Source organism: Tachysurus vachellii, chromosome 5 (genome assembly GCF_030014155.1).
Source record: "Tachysurus vachellii isolate PV-2020 chromosome 5, HZAU_Pvac_v1, whole genome shotgun sequence".
In the NCBI taxonomy this organism is placed as follows: Eukaryota; Metazoa; Chordata; class Actinopteri; order Siluriformes; family Bagridae; genus Tachysurus; species Tachysurus vachellii.
In genome coordinates this window covers 27,370,371-27,395,130 of record NC_083464.1, presented here as the reverse complement: position 1 = coordinate 27,395,130, position 24,760 = coordinate 27,370,371, and the positions used below count along the sequence as shown (strand labels likewise).

General features: G+C 38.7%; 1 protein-coding gene across 3 annotated transcripts in view; it reads right to left on the bottom strand.

Moving 5' to 3' along the window:
• Positions 1–17,069, bottom strand: part of jarid2a (jumonji and AT-rich interaction domain containing 2a) — a 49,373-nt gene extending 32,304 nt beyond the window's left edge. Inside the window, exons 1-2 of one of the 3 annotated variants that reach the window (XM_060870905.1) lie at positions 16,438–17,069; positions 4,100–4,223 (exon numbers count right to left, since the gene is read on the bottom strand). In XM_060870905.1, the coding sequence (XP_060726888.1) occupies positions 4,100–4,223; positions 16,438–16,482 (169 nt within the window). In that variant the 5' untranslated portion in view covers positions 16,483–17,069. The remainder of the gene's footprint in view (positions 1–4,099; positions 4,224–16,437) is intronic. The other 2 variants (XM_060870903.1, XM_060870904.1) reach the window with 2 other exon arrangements.
• Positions 17,070–24,760: the final 7,691 nt, after the last annotated feature.

The window sequence follows — 24,760 nt, the reverse complement described above, 5'->3', positions numbered from 1 at the left end:
ACTTCATTTTTTTCCACAGGAATTCGGGATTTTCAGTAACAGTAATTCTGGTCCTGCTTCTATTAACAGCTCAGTTGGTAGACTACATGAGCAGACCGATGTCATGTCGAGATGAAAAGAAGACTATTAGCAAGGGAAACCACGAGCTATTAAAAACTTCCAGACTTTTTACCAGATCAGCTCTGTACAATCACTGATTAGCTGCGTTCACCTTCTGACTTTCTGACCTTTTTATTTTATTAAACCTGACAAATCTTGTCATTATAAAAGAACTACACTTCATCACAACAGAGCAGGAGAAAGAAAGAAAGAAATCACACCCTTTTAGACAGAGCAGTCTATTGTAATAAAAAGAAATGAATTCAAAATACAGGAGCGTAAGATAAGTCGGTGTTAGTTTGTGTACACAGTTTATCAGCACATACTGTATATTACATGTACATACTATATTTACTGTACACACAAAACCCTCCTCCACCTCTGCCCTTACATGTCCAGTTGAATAAGATTTCTCTCATTTCGTTGTCTTCTTTCTTTCTTTCTTTTTTGATCCAAACGTTCACCAAGGCCTTTATGTATTCATTAGATTTCTGATTTGGACCCCAGTCATTGGGGCTGACTCATGAATACGGCTTTTCCCATGATCAGGACTGTAACCACTGGAAAAAGCTAAATAAACGCGCTCCGTACTCATGTCCCTTTGACACGGACACACACATGGAGTTGGAAAACTGTTAAAGAAGTGATGTAATTCAGTGAAAGCATAATAAGCGATGTGCATGCATGCTGCATGGATAACGGCACACACAGCTGACTTAGCTCATTAAACTGCAGTGACTCGTGTAGAACGTAATGCAGCTCAAGCACATGAAACCCACAAGGGGGAATTGTTCATGCTAGAACTTACTCCACCAACACAATCTCAGCCCAAACACAACAGAACAATATCCTTCTTAATGTGGCACTGCGTGGCTAGAAATATGAAGGACACCCTACCACTGGTTGGAGTCTCATTACATGGCGGTGCACTCTGCTGGGGACTGATCTGCATGGACAGCTCGTGACTCATGGGATTACTGTGGATAGAGCCACTTGGAGACGATCACACAGTCTTTGAATTGCCTTTGTGCTCTGGCCTTCATCAGTGAACATTTGAAGACTTAGTCAGAAAGGAATTTGTGTTAAGTCTGTAATGAACTCAGAAATCACCCTGACCTCTTAGTTCCTCAGGAGCTCTTGGTTCCACAATTCTACTCAACTACAAACTGTTATACAAAGGACATTATTTACATTTATATTATTTACTGTCCTTTATCACCCAAATGAGGATGAGCTTCACTTCTGAGTCTGGTTCCTCATAACATCTCAGGGGGTTTTTCCTCACCATCGTCACCTCAGGCTTGATCGTTCGAGATAGATATTAGAGATGAATATTAACTTCATTTTAAACCTTAACATCTTTGTTCTGTTTCTATACTTCTGTAAATCTCCTTTGAGACAATGTCGGTATTTAAAAGCACTAAACAAATACTGCATGATGGAATGAGTCTGACAGCGTCATCATATCCTATGGCCTTCACATTCAGCAGAACTAAACATCTCTACAACATTTTTGAAGCAGTGTGTTAGACAAAGATCTCCACCATCATAACACCAACTGAGGGAACAACTTTTGGATGAATTGTGTTTATCGCTTCATGCCAAACACACTCGAGCTGATTGAGTGACTTGTGGTGGCTCAACATCTTACTAAAACACGACATCGTTGCCTTCGAGCCGTCTGCATTTTCTCATTAAACGCTGACTGTGTCCTGTTATAGCCGACCAGCCAGATATGCCAGACTTCACAAATCTCATGAAATGCTGTGAAATCTTACACATGCTGTTAAACACATACATGATTTAAACAAAGTATCTCAAAAGATTAAAGACTTTTGTGAGGTTTTGTGAGCTGGAATGCATTTAAACAGCTTATGTGGTGAAATATTCTCTAGAATTATATATATATATATATATATATATATATATACAGTGAGGAAAATAAGTATTTGAACACACTGCTATTTTGCAAGTTCTCCCACTTGGAAATCATGGAGGGGTCTGAAATTGTCATCGTAGGTGTATGTCTACTGTGAGAGACATAAATAAATAAAAATCCAGAAATCACAATGTATGATTTTTTAACTATTTATTTGTACGATACAGCTGCAAATAAGTATTTGAACACCTGTCTATCAGCTAGAATTCTGACCCTCAAAGACCTGTTAGTCTGCCTTTAAAATGTCCACCTCCACTCCATTTATTATCCTAAATTAGATGCACCTGTTTGAGGTCGTTAGCTGCATAAAGACACCTGTCCACTCCATACAATCAGTAAGAATCCAACTACTAACATGGTCAAGACCAAAGAGCTGTCCAAAGACACTAGAGACAAAATTGTACACCTCCACAAGGCTGGAAAGGGCTACGGGGAAATTGCCAAGCAGCTTGGTGAAAAAAGGTCCACTGTTGGAGCAATCATTAGAAAATGGAAGAAGCTAAACATGACTGTCAATCTCCCTCGGACTGGGGCTCCATGCAAGATCTCACCTCGTGGGTCTCAATGATCCTAAGACAGGTGAGAAATCAGCCCAGAACTACACGGGAGGAGCTGGTCAATGACCTGAAAAGAGCTGGGACCACCGTTTCCAAGGTTACTGTTGGTAATACACTAAGACGTCATGGTTTGAAATCATGCATGGCACGGAAGGTTCCCCTGCTTAAACCAGCACATGTCCAGGCCCGTCTTAAGTTTGCCAATGACCATTTGGATGATCCAGAGGAGTCATGGGAGAAAGTCATGTGGTCAGATGAGACCAAAATAGAACTTTTTGGTCATAATTCCACTAAACGTGTTTGGAGGAAGAAGAATGATGAGTACCATCCCAAGAACACCATGCTTTGGGGGTAACATCATGCTTTGGGGGTGTTTTTCTGCACATGGGACAGGGCGACGGCACTGTATTAAGGAGAGGATGACCGGGGCCATGTATTGTGAGATTTTGGGGAACAACCTCCTTCCCTCAGTTAGAGCATTGAAGATGGGTCGAGGCTGGGTCTTCCAACATGACAATGACCCGAAGCACACAGCCAGGATAACCAAGGAGTGTCTCTGTAAGAAGCATATCAAGGTTCTGGCGTGGCCTAGCCAGTCTCCAGACATAAACCCAATAGAGAATCTTTGGAGGGAGCTCAAACTCCGTGTTTCTCAGTGACAGGCCAGAAATCTGACTGATCTAGAGAAGATCTCTGTGGAGGAGTGGGCCAAAATCCCTCCTGCAGTGTGTGCAAACCTGGTGAAAAACTACAGGAAATGTTTGACCTCTGTAATTGCAAACAAAGGCTACTGTACCAAATATTAACATTGATTTCAAATCAGGTGTTCAAATACTTATTTGCAGCTGTATCATACAAATAAATAGTTAAAAAAATCATACATCGTGATTTCTGGATTTTTTTTTTAGATTATGTCTCTCACAGTAGACATACACCTACGATGACAATTTCAGATCCCTCCATGATTTCTAAGTGGGAGAACTTGCAAAATAGCAGTGTGTTCAAATACTTATTTTCCTCACTGTATATATATTTGAAAGAGTAAGCAGTTATTTTTATTTAAGTGCATACTATTCTGAGGCGTGTTGGAGTGGGAGGAAATGTGAAGGGTTTCTGAGCTTCTGAATGGCAGCTCAATGCTCAATGTGTCCGCCGTGTTGTTAATTTGTTTTCAAAGCAAACTGGAAGATGTCATTCTGCATAGAAAAAGGTCACGCAATGCACAATTAAGTGCTAAAAAAAAACTCTTGTAAAATGTGTTTTAGGAAGAACTTTCACCACACATCGAAACACACACCACCGCTGAATATTTGTTTTGCATAATAGGGATTTATATAAGGATTATATCATTGATGAATGACAAAAGGGTGCAGGTGAAACCTCCAGGCAAAACAAACTGGTTGTTTGACGAGTTCGGCTCTTGGTAGCAAAGCTTTTATCTGAATTTTATCTGAAACATTTTTTTTTGTGTTAAAAGAGAGGATAAGAAAGGAGCAAAACTTACGCTTTATTATTCCTGTTCTGTTGTCAACGCGGCTCTTCTGAGCTCGCTTGAACTCTTTGAGCGAGAGATAGAGCACGCGGCGCACAACTCGCTCCTCTGACCAGGGAATCCCGTCGTTATCGTCCTGCGATAAACAGAAACAATATTAACTCCTTCAACACCTAAACATGAAGTAAGTGACTAATTCAAAGGTGTTACTGAGTAACCGGTTTTAAAATAAAAGTAGAATACAGAATAATCAGATCACACACAGGAAATGAAATGTAGTTCCAGTACAACTTGTCTGGAAACACACAATGACATCATTCATAATAATAATAACAACATCAGCAATAAAAACAATTTGCTACTATTGAGAATACAGAAGCCGTTTAAAAGTGGTCTAAGAAGTGCAGTAGTCTGAGTCTGGAATGCGGGGGCAGAGCATTACGGAGTTGTCAAACAACCGAAATCCCGAGACCCAAAAGCCGACAGACAAAAAAAAAAAAAAAAGAGGCCAGCAGATGTTGAGAAGTCAAGCAAAAGATAAACAGAGAGATAGGGAAGAAGTAGGGTGGGAAAGGAGGACAGAGAGATAAAGGGAGGCCAGTCACTGCTACGCACTAAAAATGCACCCGTCGCTGAAGATGACAACAAGATTTTATCATCTAAATGGGTTTTAATGGGAAGCTAGTAAATTGCTGATTGTTAAGAATGGGTTAATTTCTTCATTAGGATGAAAAGAGGGTAATGAGGCAAGCAGCTGCGTTCTGGACCAGTGTTTTTTTTCCTTTAGCTTGAAAAAATGCCAGAGGTAATGCAATTACAATCATCTAGATGGGAAGTGACCAAGGCATGTAGAAGTGATTTAATAATAGACAGAGAGTTAATGATGTGGTCTGGAGGCTCTTGTCACTCCTCACACTGCACCTCGTTCCCTCTCATCTACCGGCGCTACTCGACTGGCCTCACCATCTCCCAGGGTAAGATGTAGGTACACAACATGACTCTTTCCTGTTCTAGCACCGAGCTGGTAGAATGAACTTGGCCATTCACTAGCCATCTTTAAACAACTGATAAAGACCTACCTCTTCCTGAAACAGTTAAATTGGCACTTATTTTCCCTATTTGTTTAATGTGTATACTGAAAAAAAAAAACCTGAACAGAGTTTTAAGTGGATGGTATCCTAAGTCTATAACCTAGTGAACCAGTTTTAATGTATTCATCGATAGAAACTTCAAAGCACATTTGCACATCGTTCTGGATCAGGGCGTCTGCCAAATTGCCGTAAATGTAGATGTAAATGGAGGTAATGCAAATGGAGACAGCAAACACAATAAACCTGATACGGAGCTGGAGTGGAGTCCGAGATGACGCCGAGCATTTCTACTATATTGGAAGGGAAGACAGTTGTGCTAGCGCTGGAGTATCTGGATCAAATAAGGGTAAATTTCATTTTATTAGCACTGAGTTTTTGGTTAGGGCAAGGCTTAGGGACTGGGGGGGGAGGAGACGTAAACGTTCTATACCATGTTTCTGAATGAATGGAACTGAAAGGATGATCAAAGCTGAGCAAAGACTGAGATGAATTAGAATAGCCTGGAATCCAGAGATCATTAGTAATCTTAACCAGTCAGGTTTCTGTGCTGTGAAGAGAAAGATAGCCTGAAGGGTTCAAAGAAGAGGTTGGAGTTCAGATGTAGTTGCTATGACAACGTGTTCAAGAACTTAAAATGGAAGAATGAAATTAGAACGGTGAAGGAAAAAGGGAACGTTAATCCAGGGCCATGGGGTGGAGTGGAGTGGAGTGGAGTGGGGTGGGGGAGGGATTAAACCAATAACAGACTGGAAGGAATGACGAGTGACTCCGTACCGAAAAATGCTAAAATGGATGTAAAAGTAAGAGTAAAAAAAAATGAAAGTGTTTTCTTAAGCTTGGTGAAGTAATAGACAGGTTTGGCAGTGATTACTGCATTTTTCTGCTGAGGCACACAGGCCAGGATTGAAGTAATATACCTTTAAAATAAAATACCTTTTGAATACAATTTTGAGTCAATACTGAGGCGTGAAACAGCGTTTAGATTTGGAGAATTTGACTGAAATGACAACCTTCTGGTCAGAGAAGGGAAAAGAAGTGAAGTTAGTGAGATGAGGGCAGTGCAGGAACAGAACAAACATGGTCTGGTGTGTGGCTAATGGAGTGGGGTGGAGAATGTACAGTACATGATGAGAAAAGTCAAAAAGAGTGCAGAAGTGGCAGGAAGTCAGCAGCCAAAGGGCAAGTAGTAGAATCAACATGAATACCAAAACCAGCAAACAGTAGCATGTCTGGAAATGCTGCACAGACAGAATTCAAGTAAAAAATGACGTTCGAAAGCAAACAGAACTGCGTTTGTGTGAATGGTAGATAACAGAAACAATGTGAGGTTGAACAATACTAAAGAATTCTACAGACAGGAATTCAACAAAATAGAGAAAAGATAAGTTACCTGTGTTCGTGTAGAGGTCAGATGGATAAAAATCCACTTCACTAAACCTTTATAACTGCTACTTGATTTACACAGAAACAAGACACTAAGTGATTTGATTAAATGTGCAGTCATTAGGTTGTAGCCGGGTCTCAGTCAAATATTAAATGTTCAGATAAGAATCACAAATAAGGCCATTAATGAGAAGCGCTCAGTGAGCGCGCACTGAACAACGCTACTGTTACTGAAGGAGAGATCTGAGAAGCAGATACTGGAATTGGATGAAACAGAGACATATTAGCACCAGCTGGATGGCAGGGAAAGCATCTGTCAGTTGGTTGATGTTGGTTATTAATCCTACCCACTCCAGCAGTCATTATTTTTGTTTGCACCTCTGCACATGCTATGCGGATTGATTGTCCAAAATATTAACAACTTAGTCGAAGCACAGAGAACATGACCGGTATAAAGAATTTCCTGCTTCATGCTGCACAGTGCAATGAGCACTTGATACGTCTCAAGCTTCATATCTGACCATCTGCATGAAGGCAAAAACCATTCATGGTTTTTTGTTAGATCAAAGAGCATACCTGCAATCCTGATTCACACCTTTAGCTGGAGTCTCAGAGAGATAATTTAAGAAGACTCCTGTTCAAACAACTTGTAAAATCCGACTGCTTCAGGACAAATCAATGATCTGTAGAAACCCTGCGACGGGAACAGAAGCCGAGCCGGTAGTCGACCGTTTCCTTTGTGTAAAGACAAAAAACACATGACGACTAAAAATAACCAATGTCTTATTATATCGTTTCAATTTTGCTATTGATTTTGTTTTATGTCTTATTCAATATGATAAACACAAACAGATCAGGGCCAGAGGATGACAAAAAGCAGAAGAGTCGCTATGCAAGAAGGGATTTGTAATATAAACAGCAGAAGGGAGCACAGTGTAATGGCTGCTCTATAAATAGTGCAGTTACTCTAGTTAGTGCACAGTGTCTGAAAGCAACACAGCCGAAAACCAGAAAGCTCTTTATTATTGTACACACTGACTGCTACCATAAAACATCTCCTGTGTGAAATCTCGACATTCTTCATCCGTGCGCTGACGTGCCAAAATTACACGCTGCTGTTCAGACTTTATCTCGTGTCTGTTTCTACTCTGTGTTTACAATTTTCCCTTTTACAGTTTTCCCTTGTGTGTAGAGTTTTGCTCTTTGTGTTATCCCCATTTGGAATGTGTGTAAGCCAAATTACAGCACTATTAAAACATCTACAACAGCGGTGTCCAATCTTATCCACAAAGAGCCGGCGTGGGTGCAGGTTTTCATTCCAACCAAGCAGAAGCCACACCTGATTCCACCTGTTTAATCGGTTGTTCTTGGCTTTTAATAGACTCTGGTGTGGCTTCTGCTTGGATGGAATGAAAACCCGCACCCACACCGGCCCTTTCCAGAAAAGATTGGACACCGCTGATCTAGAACGACGATGACAATTTATTTTCCTTCATTTTACACAGTTTAAAAATGTGTTACAGGTATTATGAGTGTGTATTATTAACAAAATTTGAATTGATTCTAAATAGCATTTATTTTTGAGTGTCACTTAATTATAAGTCACTTATAATTTGGATATTTCCACAGAAAAACCTTTTGTACAGATTTTAATCTGGTGGAAACTGGAGGTAAATTGTTATAAAATGATATGCATACTGGAATACAGTCTGGTTAAATGAATTCATGTCTTCATTCACACACAATGCCAATACTGACCAGGTGTAAATTGGCATTGGACAGAGGACTCTGGTATTAACGGTTCATACGTTGGGCATTCTCTAGGCACCTTTCGAGGAGAAATCAAACATTTCCAATAAATAAGAAGAAAGGACACCTTTCATATCACACTACATTAGAAAATAAGACAAAAGGTTATACTGGGGAAATATGTTCTCACTGCTGTCTCACTCGCTTTCAGTAACCTTTTTGTCTCAGTCATGGTCGTGGTGGACGTGGACGTTACGCTGGGAACACTAAGTGTGAGGCAGGAACACACCCAGTCCATCGTACAACTTTACTCACTCATTCACACGCTAATTCACACCAAAGGGTTATTTCTCTTAAGTACTGGCAAGAATTAGTAGATGGGAAGAGAACTACCAGAGAACCAGAATAAACACAAGCAGACTCAGAAAGAACATCAGATCATGAAAGAAACTCGTCACAGACAGTAAGGCGAACTCATTATAAATCTGGGGACTCCGGAAATATAAAGAGGCAGCACTACCCAGTGCCCCACCAAACCACCAATTACTACCCATTAGGATTCTGCCATAATACTGTATCTCACTGAGGGATAACATCAGATGAGCTAATCAACTCATAAACACAAATTTGCTACACAAATGCAATTTCAGTATCTCATTCAGGATGATCATATTCCCAGCAAGGCTGTTAAAGTGAACACATTAATAAGCCAATATAATATACTTTATATGGTATTAATGCAGCTTTGCGTCACCCACAATTTAGTCATTCACAAGCAACAGCTGGTACATTCATTGCTATTGATATAACAGGTGTGTGTGCAGTGGATGATGGATAGAAACAACGTCTTCTGAATAGCAAGCTCAGTTTCAAACACCTGAAAGAAGACCAAATTTATTTGATGAAGTAAATCGGGTTACCAAAGGAGTACAAAACACTTTAGAAGCTAACCACTCAACTAATGCAACCAGAATTAACAATTAATCATGCTCGATAGCAAAGCACATTCAATAAGCACATCATTATTATAGAGGACAAGGGCCTATGTGACATCACTTGGATTATCCAGTGAGAACCACTACTGTGTACAGTAGACAAAGACTTGTATGAGTATGGGAAAGCAATGGTAGCTGATATCCTACTGTATAGGCCTACAGATTTAGATATAGGCCTACTATATTGTACATTTCTTTCCTATACTTCCTTTCTCTTGTTTCCTGCTCACGGTTATCATTTACTTTGAACAATCCTGATTGATACCAGATAACACAGGGGAAACAATTGGAAGTTGGAAACAATTACTTTGGGATTTGATTGATTAATGTAAGGGATCCAGGGAGTTATCTTTATTCTATAGGCTACTGAAAAAATGGTACATTGTGCTCCTGAAATATCTTGGTTTTGTATTAATTGGTAAATGCTGAACATTGTATTAATTGTATGGTTTTGTATTAATTGGGGTTTAGTTCTCCATGAGTTATACATTATAAAATCTTCATTGATTTTTTGTGTTAATGAATAAAATAGACTAACGTAAAGCAGTCATATCTTATCCACTTCCATTTTTATAACATATGCTTCTCTCTACATTTAGGGTCAATTTTGAATCGTCCGATTACTTTGTGCCACCGGATCAACCGACAGCCCTAAAGCTCAGTGAATAACAGCAGAAATACCAGTCACATTGAACATAACAATCGAAGTGTTGTTAGCATTACATACTGCACGTTAGCTAGGTTACTTATTTAGCACAAAGGCTAATAATTTCCACAACTAAACCATTTTGTATCATCACAAACTAAAGCTTTCCACAATATTTCAAAATGTAAATCATTTATTTTAGTATAGTGGCACTATAGTACAGATTACACTTTGTTTCAAAAAATATCTGTGTATGTAACACACACTATTGTGCTTCAATGCTTAGGAAATTCACCCCAAGCCCCACCACCTAGGAGAGGCCATATGACTGACTCCTGTATGCAGGCTTTGGGTTGCTTATCAGATACACTATATTGGCAGAGACTTTTGCCTAGCAATGAAAACAGATTGTTACAGGTCACGCCAAGAAATCGCAGCCCCCTCACACAGTATGACACAATAGAAAGCTTCATCTGTGTGTCTCTCACACTCTCTTCTAGACTAATCCTAACCGACATCTGATATACATTTTGGAGAGCCAGGTATGCACAGTGTGTGAGTAGGTGTGTGTGGGTGGAGTCTTCTAATCTACTGGCTCTTTATATTTGATCAAGGACATCTGATCAAGGACACCAGTCATTACTGTGAAAGTAAATCCCACCTCCTTCAGCCTTAACTGGCTGATTCAGACAAGGTGGGAAAGAAACATGGGATTGCGCTTTCTTATAATGTCTTTGGTGAGCTCTGAGGAAGCGCATTCACTGAATTACACTCAGCCTCCAAAAGTACTGGAATGACAAGGCCAATTATTTTTTTCCCCCCTCGTGTACTCTAAAGATATTTCGGTTCAAATGATTATGAGATCATAGCTTAGGATTTAAGCTTTCATTTCTTTGATATTTACATATAGATGTGTTAAGAAACTTTTTTGTTTGAGCAAAAGTATTAGGCAAAATGTTAATAACACTACTGCATCTTTTTTTCATATTCCTTGCTTGCAATAACTGCATCAAGTCACTGAGATTGTAAAACTGCTGTGTTCTTCTTTTGTGATGCTTTTCCAGGCATGTACTGCAGCTTCTTTCAGTTGTTTCATGGCGTTTCTCCCTTCAATCTCCTCTTCAGTATGTGATATACAGCTCAGTTAAGGTTACGGTTTGACGATTGACTTGACCAGTCTAAACGTACTCTTAATGAAGTCCTTTGCTGTGTTGGCAGTGTGTTCATAGGGTCATTGTTTGTCATGAAGATCCACAATTTTTTTCTTGAACAGCAGATTGTGATACCTTCACCCTGAGCACCGTTTTGTGCTTTTCTTCACAGCACTCACAATGTTTCTGTCATGAAATATGGTTTTCCTCAGCTGATCTGTTCAACATCTGGTTGTACACCAGTGGACATTAAAATTGTTGTATCGGCTGTACCAATACTCGTGCAACGGCTACGATTGATTTTCCGTCTTTTTGCAATGTCAGCATGGCATGGTTCCCTGCCTATAGACAGCTCTCTAGTTTTTAATGTTGGTTTTCTGGTTGGTCTTTTAACAACAAATGTCTTTACAGCCAAAACCCAGGACTCAAATAAACAGCATTCACACTCAGCAATTTAACTACTTAAATCTAACAGGGAACACCTGAGCAACAGGAAACTCTGGTCGTGTTTTTTTCCATCAAAAATGGGTGGGTTCAAAAAAAACGTACCATGCTTATAGCTGTTTAATACATCTGGATTCCTATAAGAAATATACAAAATGAAAGCAGAACGTTATTGTCTGTTGTCTCATACTCTTTTGATCTCAAGCCTGAATGTCTTCAGTGTATAGCAAAAACAAAAGTATAGGCCTTGCCATTCCAGTAATTTCAGACTGTATGTCCATGTTTACACTGGTAAAAGCCTTGAATCTCAACTCTCCAACAGGTTCAGCAGCCTTCAAATGGCACCGCTCAATGCATATCTAGTATTGGTGATGCTTATCTTCAAATATACATGGAGAAGTAGCAGAATACATTTGTCAATAAACTGGACACTGTAAGGTTTGTGGAAACATGACTACTGTAGACATATGTGGACCATCCAGATTTGTTGCTTTAAAGTTGAAAGCACACAAATATATAGAATGTCTCTCTGTATGCTGTAACATTACAATTTGCCCCTGTGTATAGTTTGCCAAAGTCTGGAGTGGATAAACTTGAGAACCCAGAACACAGAACCCCTTCATCAACCCCAGTGAATATCTCTAGGATGAACTGGAATTCTACTGGACCTCACTAATGCTCCTGTGGCTAAATAAGCAAATCCTCACAGCTATGTTCCAAAATCTAAGGGGAAAGCCTTTCCAGCAGAGTGGAGGTTATTATAATAGCAAAGGTGGACTAAATCTATAGTTACATCTTTAACAAGCACATGTGGGTTCATATGATGATCATTTTATCCACAAACCTTTGGCAATATAGTGCACATCACTTCACTACTGTGCTCTAGTTCTAATCCCTCATCAGAATCTAGAACTGAGGGCAGGTGAGAAGGCACATTTCATGCAGTCAGTAACTAAGCCAGCAAATATAATGTACAATTCATCTCCCAATCACCAGAGCAGGCCGAGATGACATTTTTAAAACTATAAGCTTTTTTTTTTCCAACAGTCACAGTAGAAGTTCTGCATTTGTTTGCAGAATCCGACAGAACATAAAAAGTATACGCATCTGCATCATTAAGTAATCCATCCGTCATCCATCCATTTTTGTACCACTTATCCTACACTGGGCATGAACAGTAATGCTCTCTGGATGGGCAGAGCACCATGAACTTTAGCATAGTCAATTCACATGTTTTTCTGAGGTGGGTGATAACCAAAGAATACAGAGGAAACCCACGCAGACACTTTGACAGTAACTTGAGCTCTGTGGACCCTGAAATTGACAACACTACTCGCAGCACTACCTGCCTGCTTTAGCCAGCTTTACAGAGCAGGTTTCACTTCCCATATCTTAGTTGAAATTCTACTGGCTACCCAAAACTCACAATTACTCTGTAATTAGCTTTGTTGTCCTATAGGACCATGTTTTACAAGCCACTAGCCAATGACCTTTTACTTCTCATTATTTCTTAATTGTGAAATGTATCAGGTATGAACTTTACAAGGTTATTATACTTCAATTTAACGGATAATCGGTCAAATGTAATCTGGACTGTCCTCAACTGCTTTGCACACTGCAGACTGAGATCAGAACAAGAACGTTTTTCAGTCTAATCATTATTAGAGCTAAATGATTCTAAGACTACAGGCATACACATAGCTACTGCATGTCCCTGCTTATGAACGCATGAATAAAAGTTTCTTCTGTGGTTTCATCTGTTTCATCTTGTAAGGAATAGGGAATATGTTGCTATAGAAGCATATAAATGCCCTGATTGCTAGGATTAACAAGTCTATTCGGGGTTAAAACTGTTCAGTTTAGTGAATGAGGTTTTGTAAGAACAAAAAAAAATATGTAAACCTCTGTTTGTCTACAATGTCATACAAGGCTGATTATATAAACTGTCATCACGTGTGTACTGGGACACATTAAACAATCTTTCATTTATTATTTTCATTACATTTTATTTTTCATTAAAGCGAAATTTCCAAATCATGATCTGAGAGTGTTTTTAATTTGCATATCTACAAAGTTCTCTGTATTTTATTTTAACATAAATGACTGAAAGTTAAGTTAATTGCTCCTCTGCTTGAGCTCCTGGGGGGCTTTCTCTCCCCCCGGCTATAAAAAGGAAACTTGAAGACATGTTGTATATATGAAATACAGCATTCTTTTTATAGCTCAGATGTCTGTGGAGAATTAACGTGCAGACATTCACAACATATCTTACAACTCCTTTACCCAGTAGGGTTGTTTTAACAAAAGTGGTCATTCTATAAGGTGCAGTCAGACGTGATCATGAAATGCACTAAATCCTTCCAATAAATTCCATGTCAGCAGTTACAACTGGGTGGTGACTAATAAATTAGGCTGCAAATAACACAATGCAACAGTGTCTGAGACAGAAAGCAGGACAGGAGAACACACCTCCGTGATATACAATGGACTCAACAACCAAATGACACTGGAGCTCAATATTGGACTAACAAAGTCCAATATTGTCTATACAAACTGACTTGCATGTCTACGATAGTGTCCTGTAGTTACCCTGGTTTTGATAATGTGATAATGCTGATGTATGACACGTCTCACATTTAATGAAATTTTTCTGTACGTTTCTCAAAAAAAAAAAAAAAACAATGAAGTCATGTTACTTTGTAAGACACATTAGCTGAATGAAACAAGATTTCAAAGATATACATAATCTACTAAATTGTGTACCAACAATTTTTACTAGCTAGATAACAAATGAATACTACAGTGCTATATTGTTTTATACACTGCATATAAGTTAGCAAGCTAAATTAAACAACGGGAACGACTGACACACACACAAATACATACACATACAAATACGGTTGTTAACCGGGACGCTAATAAAATCATGAGCTGCTGATTAAAAGAAGCATTTGACACACATTAAGAAATGTCAGCGCAGCCGTGGTCTTTGTCCACATTTATTGTACCGGCAAAAAAAAAAAATGTCCTTTGCTGGTTTCTATAGGATACTGTTTTTGGAACAGAAATAACTTACAGATCTGCTGCCTAGCTATCAGACAGCCTTCTGAATGAAAGACAGTAAAAGTGCAGATTACTGCGATATATTAAGATATATCTTAAACCTGGACGTCATCGCACGGCTATTTCTAATCTCTGTGAGACGATATGACATACCACCTATTACGTGCTAACAGATGTCCGAGTAGTGTTGATCATTTGTGCATATCCTTACACTAAGTTTGTCAGCCAGAGACACAAAGCAAACATTGAGTGCCTTATGTGTTGTTGTTGTGTGTTTGAACCACTTGAGCTGCCAGTTGTGTGCTGATAAGACCGACACTGACAGGCTCATTTATATGACTACATGGTCAGCAGCAGCTGGCTCAGGCTCACAGCGCTCCCACAAATTAGACTTTATGACCAGCTGAACTCATTGGGGCGAACACACAAAGAAGCAATGCTATTTTCACAGCCAGCCCAGATTTTTACAACACACCACCAGACAGACTTTTTAACCAATAGGTCTATTAACCATACATGTTTCTTACCAAAGCTGAATTAGCTTTGCCCTGCATCTTTTAAGAGCTTCTTGGGTACACGCATGATCCTTTGTGAACATGTGTATCTGGGTTAATTCTACATAGCTTTAGCATAAATCAGTCTTTATATCTGGTTATAACATTTTTTCATCTAAGACACTTCAAAGTCACCACCTCAACAGTTTAGCTAGTTTAAGGAAGAGGGTGCTTGAGTAGGTGCCATTTTGGGTCATGAGTATTTCCAAGAAAGCATAACGTCATCTGTGTAGTGCTTTATACTCAAGTTCTTAATACTGGAACCTGCATTAACAGGTCAGACGACTATGAACACCTGATGTATGCACCGTGAGTGGGATCCATGCCTGTAGAGGCAAATGATTAGCCAAAACCAGTCACTATGCGACTACACCGAACTAAGACTGACAATGCCAAAATGATGAATTTGATTATTGTTTAAATACTAATTTAAAAAGTAATATCCTGTAGTTATATGCATACTGTGTACATGCACCAATGCACAGGGCACATGCATCATGCATGGTGTTGTTGTTCAGGGATCACTTCGTGTGTGTGTGTGTGTGTGTGTGTGTGTCCTAGCTTTAACACACTGGATTAACCCTTAATGAGCTTTAATGCTTTAAAACACCACAATGTGCCGAGCTTAGGAACAAGAGTCCCCATCAAAATACACTATACTTTAAACAGGTTAACATTATGGATCCCGTCACTGCAATCTGTCACTTTAGTGAGTTCGTTACTAGAAATAAACAACAGTAATAAACAATTCGTTACAAAGTTACAGAACCCGGAAACAGCACGCGCACAGTGTGACTTCACAACCGCACGATTATTCGGTCAGAAATAAACATTCAGTGCAGAAACTCGGGCTTTAAAACAAACGCATCGGCAGGAAACATCCAGATATATACTTACGTAAATGACAATTAAATGACAATTATAGTCGGAATTAATCGTTTTATATGGTGGTGTAGTGCGCGCGCACACACACACACACACACCCGCACGCACGCGCGCGCACCGCAATATTTGGGTCAACTGCGAAACCGCACATCTGTCATTATTTTTACCCCCAAAGTCAAGTCTTTTATCTGTCTCATGAGTCACCAGGCGTTCAGAAAAGCCACCAGACTTTAAGATTAAAGTACTGACTGCGCGTTAAACCTGATTTGTGCTGCACTTATTAATGCTATAAAAGGTTTTTCAGTGCATTAACAAGGACAAGGACAAAACGGTTCAGTGTTAATATTTACATTTATATTTTTATTTATTTATTTATAGGCTTCACTTACAAATTTCTTCTGTATGATGTTTCTCTTCGGCCTTTCAGTGCTCATCTTGCTCTCTCTCTCTCTTTCTCTCTCAATCAGGTCGTGAAGCGATTAGACAGCGAACATTAATGATGAAACCCTTTCGGTTCCCAACACGTGACGATTTAAATCCCTGCTGCTAATCGATACGTGGAGGTAGAGACGTGATTCCGGCCGATCAAACAGTCGCAAGCGCAGAATCCAAAATGTTCACATCCATGGCGATTAAAAAGAAGGGATCAATGCAGGAAAGCAGGGAAAATCAAATGCACGGAGAGCTTTTGTGGTGTCTGTTTTCCATTTGTTTAATAAACGTGTCGTCGGTCCTCGAAGCAGCGCCACATTTGTTCTGGTCAAAACACAAAGCCAGGGTTCGGCCTCAGCCTTCGCGTTTGGCGGCGCGTCGGTGGATTTTTACATGCTGCGGCTGGTGGAGACACGAAAAGGCCGAATATGAAGTCGGGAATTGCGGTTTTCTTGTTCTTCAGCTCTCGCATATTGTGTAAACTCGACGGCTCCGATGCTGCCGCGACCTGCTGGCGTCTTTTCTTCTGCGCCTCAGTCCTATAGCGCACCGCCGCCATCTTCAGCGCCAAATTTAAACACGCAACTCGACTGAGGCGTCACGTAAAAGCCCCTTTATTACACCGTAGGCATTTTAGACTGAATGTACCTCATGTTTCTGTAAATATAACTCAAGTAGAGACTTTGGGGCACAAAAAAACGTCATGGCGAAGAATTTTGAAGCAATAAAAGAGGGAATTTTCTCTAAACTTGATTTTATTATTATTATTATTATTATTTCTGTCCATTGGTTTATTTGTTGTGTTCTACATTTAATTTTTTTTTTATTGATTTGGAATCAATTTTGGTTCACATGACATATAGTAGCCAAACAAGTAGCCTTGTTTCTCGGTCGAATCCCAGTTGTCTTCCATCATGTTATGGAGAGGGAAGAAGGCTACAGAGTTCTAGAGAAATCATGAACACCAGGTGGAAGGAAACATCTGGGATAAAGCTTTGTGCCAAGAAGAGCTAGAATCTCTCTACCATGATGCCAACTTGATGGATCCAACTCGTATATATGGTTCACCGTTTAGAAGTTTAGAGTCTGAAGACACCTGATTTGAGACGGTTTGAACCAGAAGGGTTATGGCTAGACAACTTGGTCAGAAAACCTGAGAAAAAGCAGGACTTGTGGGGTTTTCCTGGTATGAATTGGATACTTCATACCAAAAGTGGTCAGAGGACAGACAACTGGTGAGCCAGCAACAAGGTCATGGGCATCCTCTGCTCATTGATGGGCATGTTGGTTAAGCCTAGTGGTTAAGGTGTTAGGCTATCAATCGGAAGGTTGTGAGTTCAATCCCAGGTCCACAAAGCTGCCACTGTTGGGCCTCTGAGCAAGGCCCTTAACCCTTAACCCAAATGAGATAATGTAATTTTCCCTAATAACTATTCCATAATGACAGTGCCCTCTTGTATTAGGATAATGTGCTAGTCATTAAGGAAAACAGAAAATTTTTAACATAGATTAAAACTAGATTTGTAATTGTGTACCATTGACTTACTGTCTGATATATTTAGATTAAAGTCGCAACGCCTCTGATCTCTACACTGGTTTATTATTATTATTATTATTATTATTATTATTATTATTATTATAGTATCCTGCCTTGATGCCCAATCAAGAGAGGCTCCTCGTGACCCGAGAATAGTTTGGATAAGCGGTAGAAAATGAATGAATGAACGAATGAATTAATTATTATAGTATATATTACAAATTTACAACAGTTTATTATCAGAAACAGATTTGCTTTATAACTACAAAATAATGCATGTCAGTGAGTGAAAAATTGGAAAAAATATGAATCATTCTCTTCCACAGACCCTGAGGTTTGTTTGAAATTGGTGTTGAGTGCTAAAATGATCTATTTGCCATATGAAGATCATGCAGTGGTGTGCACACGGTTGTAGCAGGCAGGTGTTAATGCATTTAGTCAAAGTTCAGTGAAAAATGTACAACCTACAATATATATATGATTCTGTCACACACAAGACAACGAGTCTGGCTTCTCTTAAGGTATCTTCTTTCTGTCTCATGCTCAATTGGGATCTAAATCTACATGCAGATTTTCTCTAATTCTTTTTTAAGTAAGGATCTAATGTTACAATAAAATTGAAATGAATAAATCAGGTACACATTGCAGCCCAGTGCCCAATGATTCTTACCTAACCAGATAACTAAAGGACATTCATTATCAAACTCTTTTACCAACAACCTGAAACCTATTGATATTTAGTAATTACTTGTCATAAGATTAATGTCTGCAGCTGGATTTTTGTACTTTGATGCTTTTATTTTTTGCACATCCTTCAGGAATCATTTCCTTAAATAATTTCTTCAGCTTCAAGTCAGAAGTCACACTATAAATAATTTTTAGACACACAATAAATGTGTTTCAGCCACATATTTACAATTCAAAAATTCCTAATCAGCTGCTAAGACTCATCTTAAGCTAAATCTGATGCAACATCTGGAAACATATTTTGAGCATGGACCCTCAATGTCTGGTTTCTTTCCGCTGACTGTGTGTATATATTCATTACTGACACGTTGCACATTTATCAGCTGTTATCGCTGAAATCTGTCTTTATTCCAAGGAACATTTTCAGTGTGTGTTTGTAGTCTTTTACCATCCATGTCTGTGCTCTTGAAAGATTAATCATGTCTCCTGTCTGCCTTTCTGCAAGTCAGGCATGGGAGAAACGTTATCGTTCCAATGGGGCCTGAGGGCAAATAGGCTGCTTTAATTGGAACTGGGTTAAAAATAACCCAGAGAGAATCAGAGCCATAGCGTAGCTCAAGTACCAGCTTCATTACAGCACAAGTCTGTGGGTCAGGAAGTGCCAAGGACAGGAAAAGCACACTGCAAGCACCTGACACAACCTGTGGGACCTGTAACATAAAAGGATGCCATGTTTTAAACCCTCAAATCTAATTTATACAAGTAAACATACATACTGTATATCTTTGAGCAGTTGAGGATTAAGAGCCTTGTACAAGGGTAATATTTTCAGCTCACAATCTCCAGTGACATAAAAAAAAAGATTTATGAAATTTATTTAAAAGATTTATTTACGCATTAATACATCTATCAATGTACAGTATATTATATATTATCTATTTTGTATAAAGTAGTTTACAACCGAAGCATCCTCACCTACACTCTGTAGGTCGGTGAACTGACTCGGCGAACACTGCTCTCTGTGCATTGTATTGTAGTGTAGAGTTTTGTCTGTCTCGTAGTGTATGTTACTGTCTGTTTCACATTGTCTCCTATCTTGCACTGTCTTCACAAGTTTAGATATTTATAAAAAACATTTTGAAATTTCTATATTTCTGCATAAATATGACCCAAAACATACTAGGCCAAAGTGAACCCATTTTTTTTTAATTCAGGACAATGTTCCAATATTACATATCTGTGAACAGCAATTGTATGTGAACCTCTAGAATTAGTATTTAATTTTAAGGTCAATTTAGAGTCCATCTGATTTCTGATCATCTGATCAGGTGACCACGAGTGTCCTAATTTATTAAAATCTGGTGTTCATGATGTGTGTTTGTGGAAGTGGATCATGGCAAAAACAATGGAGATTTCTGAGGACTTCAGAAAAAATGTTGCTCATTGGGCTGGATTAGGCTATAAAACCATCTCTAAAGAGTTTGGACTCCACAAATCTATAGTCAGACAGATTCTGTACAAATGGAGGAAATTTAAGACCATTGCTACCGTCCACAAAAGTGTTCAACCAACAAAGATCACTCCAGAAGGAAGACATGTAATAGTTTGTTGGGTCAGAAAGGAACCCAGGAAAACTTCTATGCAACTAAACTAGGAACCTCTTTTACTTTGGCTTATGTTAACGTTTGTAAGACTGCCATCAGGTGAACACTGAACAAACTTGGTGTGCAAGGCAGAGTTGCAAGGAGAAAGCCACTACTCTGTCTACTAAAAGAACATTTCTGCCCATCAGAGGTTTGCTAAAGGTCATATGGAGAAGCCAGAGGACTATTAGAAAATAATTTGTGGACAAATGAGACCGAGATAGAACTTTTTGGTTTAAATTAGAAACGTTATTTTGGGACAAAGCAACATTTTGCATGCCGGCATAATAACCTCATACCTTCTGTGAAACATGGTGGTGGGGTGTCATGCTTTGGGCCTGTATTGCTGCATCTGGGCCAGGACAGCTTGCCATCATTGATGGAATGATGAATTCAGAATGATAACTAAATGAATTCTAAAGGAAAATGTCATGACATCTGTCCACGAACTGCATCTCAAGAGAAAATGGGTCACACACCAAGACAACGATCACAAGCCCCCATGTCTGTGTACCAAAAAAAATATTAAAGAGGAACAAAGATAATGTTTTGGAAAGGCCAAGTCAATGTCCTGACCTCAATTGAAAAGAAATGTTGTTCTAGGACCTGAAGCAAGCAGTTCATGTGAGGACACCCACCAAAATCCCAGAGTCAAAGCTGTTCTGTACTGAAGAATCAGATGAAATACTAGTTACCGGAAATTTTACATACAGTTATTTCTGCTCAAGGGCTTACAACAGATACTGAAAACAAAGGTTCACATACTTTTGCAAGTCAGATATGTAATGTTGGATCATTTTTCTAAATAATTAAAGAGAATAAGTAAAGTAGAATATTTTTTACTCATTTGTTTGATAATGTTTACTTTTGTTTATTTTTAGGACTTATAGGAAAGTCTTTTAGGACTTCTTTTAGGAAAATCTGATGATGTTTTGGGTCAAATTTATGCAGAAATATAGGACATTCTAAAGGTTTCACAAACTTTCAGGCGACACTGTATAAATTATGTGGAACTGTGTGATTGTACTTAGTCCCTAGTTCTCTGTTTGTTTTAGCTCTATGTCTTTAAGTAGCACCATGATCCTGGAGGAACACTGCTTCATTTCACTATGTGCTTCACAAGCTATACAGTATATCTTGGTAATGACAAAAACTTCTTGACGTGACTATATTTGTAGCACAGCACTGTTGAATGCTCAATTGTTTGGAAGGTGAAGGTTTACAAACTTCTGTGGGAAAAAAAAGGTTGTTCTGGAGAGCTCAGTGAATTCAAGTATGGTACTGTGATAGGATGAGTAATAAGTCAGTTTGTAAAAATTCGTCACTGCTAGATATTCCACAGTCAACTGCAAGTGGCATTATTGGAAAATGGAAGCAGCACAAAAAGTCACAGAGTGGGCTCACCGAGTGCTGAGGCACACAGTGGGTAAACGTCACCAACACTCTGGCATTAATATCAACATAAAATCTGTGTGGTCGGTGCTTCGTGGAATGGGTTTCCATTGCCGAGCAGCTGCGTGCAAGCCTAACATCACCAAGTACAATGCCAAGCATCGGAAGTAGCGGTGTCATCACTGGATACTGAAGCAGTGGAAATGTTTTCTTTACACATCACGCTTCTCTGTTTGGCAGTCTGATGAGTGAGTGTGGGTTTGGCAGATGCCAGAAGAATGTTACCTGCCTGACTGCATTGTGCCAAGTTTGGTGGTGGAGTGATATAGGTATGGGGCTGTTTTTCACAGGTTGAGATGCTATGCTTCCAGGTTTGTGGGAACAGTTTGGAGAAGGTCCTTTTCTATTCCAGCATGCCTGTGCCCTTGTGCACAAAGCAAAGTTTAGAAAGTCATGGTTGGATGTGTGGAAGAACTATACTGGCCTACACAGAGAACTGACTTTCAATTTCTGAATTTCAATTCAATTCAAGTTTTTTCATTTCAAATTTGTATAGCGCTTTTTACAATGGACATTGTCTCAAAGCAGCTTTACAGAACATAAACATAGAGCAGAAGGTAAACATAAGGAGAAGTATAAAGAATTAATATAATACAAATTCAAGATATATAGTTCTATATATTGAACTATATTGAATACTGAACACCTTTGGGATAAACTGGAAGCTAAGCCTTTTCACCCAACATTAGTGTCTGACCTCATAAATGCTCCACTGGACAACTGGGCAAAAATTCCCACACAATTACTTGGAACTTTTGTGGAAAACCTGCCCAGAAGAATGGAAGCTGTTCTAGTTGCTGTAAAGGTGACATCAACTCCATATTAATGTCTATTTATTTATAATTTGTCATTAACGTCCTTGTAATGGTCAAATGTCAAAATACTTTTGTCCATATAGTGTATGTAATAAAATGAACTAACTTCTGGTAATCCCGGTGATTATTATTTTTTTCTCAGCATGATTTGTGGTATTCATTATAATGTAGATTTATTGTGGATAAAGTGATTAAATATATATTAAGATTTAAGCCATTCATTTAGCAGTAATTGAATTATGACTTGGGGACATGGAATCACATTATAGAATGGAAAACAACAACATATGATGTAGTGACAAATGTATTAAAAACATTTTAATATTTGATCATATTTGTACTACAATGCTTTTAGAAAACTTCTCATTTCAGAAAACTGTGATTTTCATAAGTATGAATTTACCTTCTTTCTATATAACTGTCAAATTCACTTATTAATTTTGTACAAGTGCCGTAATTTGAAAACTCTGTACGAATCGGTTGGACCTAGTTGTGCCAGCTGGACCGTATGGGTTCAGGATGTTCAGGCTGAAAGCTCGAGCACTTTGAAGCTGGCCGATCTGAGACACCCGCCGACTCGCATTATGCTTAGTTTTCCCCACAGACTTACAGGATTTTGCAAAACCTTACAAACAAATGCAAACGTGTAAGTGCTTTTGTATCGCTTGAAACATTACACTTCCTTTTCTTAAGCAATGTAACATCTATGTAAGGACATCACCAAATAATACTGTTATATTCCCTGCTCTCTAATGGAAATGATGAGGCAGATGGTGGGTACAGGAAAGTGAAACATCACAGCAGGCTGCTTAGCATTAATTCAGTCCAAGATTCTGCAGGATACAGTGCTTGGCCTTGTCCATGCCTGTATATTTAGATTATTAGTTTCTTTGGTCAGCTCTCTAAGGGGAAAAAAGGGATTTAGTGTGTTAGAGTTAAAAGATTTTCACTTCTTTTTCTGAATGTGATCTGAATAATTTAAAAAAATTATAACCAGTAGCTTTTAAATAAATTAAATATCTTTGACTTAAATCCTGTGAGTGACATTTGGTATTTTATCATTTCTCTTATATGTGCAAACACACAGGCCGAGACGATCGAGCTTGTACTCCATATGTGCTGTATAAGCTGAAAAATAACATCAGTTGTTAGTCTGGGTCTACCAGTCTGTCCAGATCAGTCTGTCCAGGACAGATCAGTCTGTCCAGATCTTCTCTCATCAAGCTGGATTTAATATCTAGTGGGGTTTACAAACTTCACACCTGAATTCAGTTCCATCCACAAATACCTGTAGTTCACAGTGCAATGATTATCGCTATGGCGCCTCTTCACGTCCATCTGAGGAACTACATCCTGCACAGAATATTTCAAATCTTTTAATCTTAATCAAATGTAACCGATTAACAGAGTAAGTCACACATGTGCAAGTCACAAGTAAGTCTCAAGTCTTAACCTTCAAGTCTCAAGCAAGTCCGAGTCATTTTTTGTGAGAGTCAAGTCAAGTCAAGTCAAGTCATAGCTTTATGTCAAGCAAGTCAAGTCGTAGCTTGAGTCAAGCAAGTCACTGGCAAGTCATACAGATGTTTGATGATTTAATTAAATGTATATATTAAACAAAGTTATAACTACAGTATTTATGGACTATGAGAGTTTTATTTGCAACAAAAATGATTATATGCATTTATTTTTAAAAGGTGTCCACATACAGGTGAGTTGTAAATACAATAAAAATCTAAAAATGAATAAAAATCAAAACTACAAAGAATAAGATGTAAATGTAACTGAAATAAGGCCAAAATAAAAGCATGAAAAGTTTCAATATGCCTCAAACATGGCAGAAGACCATGGAAAAGCATATATAAAAAAGTACAACGGTTACTTTGCAACCAAATGGCATTTTTTGTACAGGCATTCACCTTTAACGGGACATGAACACATCCTTACATTAGATCCTTCCTTTTTAACAACAGAATAACAACAACAATCAATCACGTCAACCAAAAAATGTAAATTATTGAATCCCACAAACCTTGAAGTGAATTAACTATGGGGGGGAGAGAGAGAGAGAGAGAGAGAGAGAGAGAGAGAGAGAGAGAGAGAGAGAGAGAGAGAGATGATTGAAGTGAGTGTAATTTATTAAAGGGAT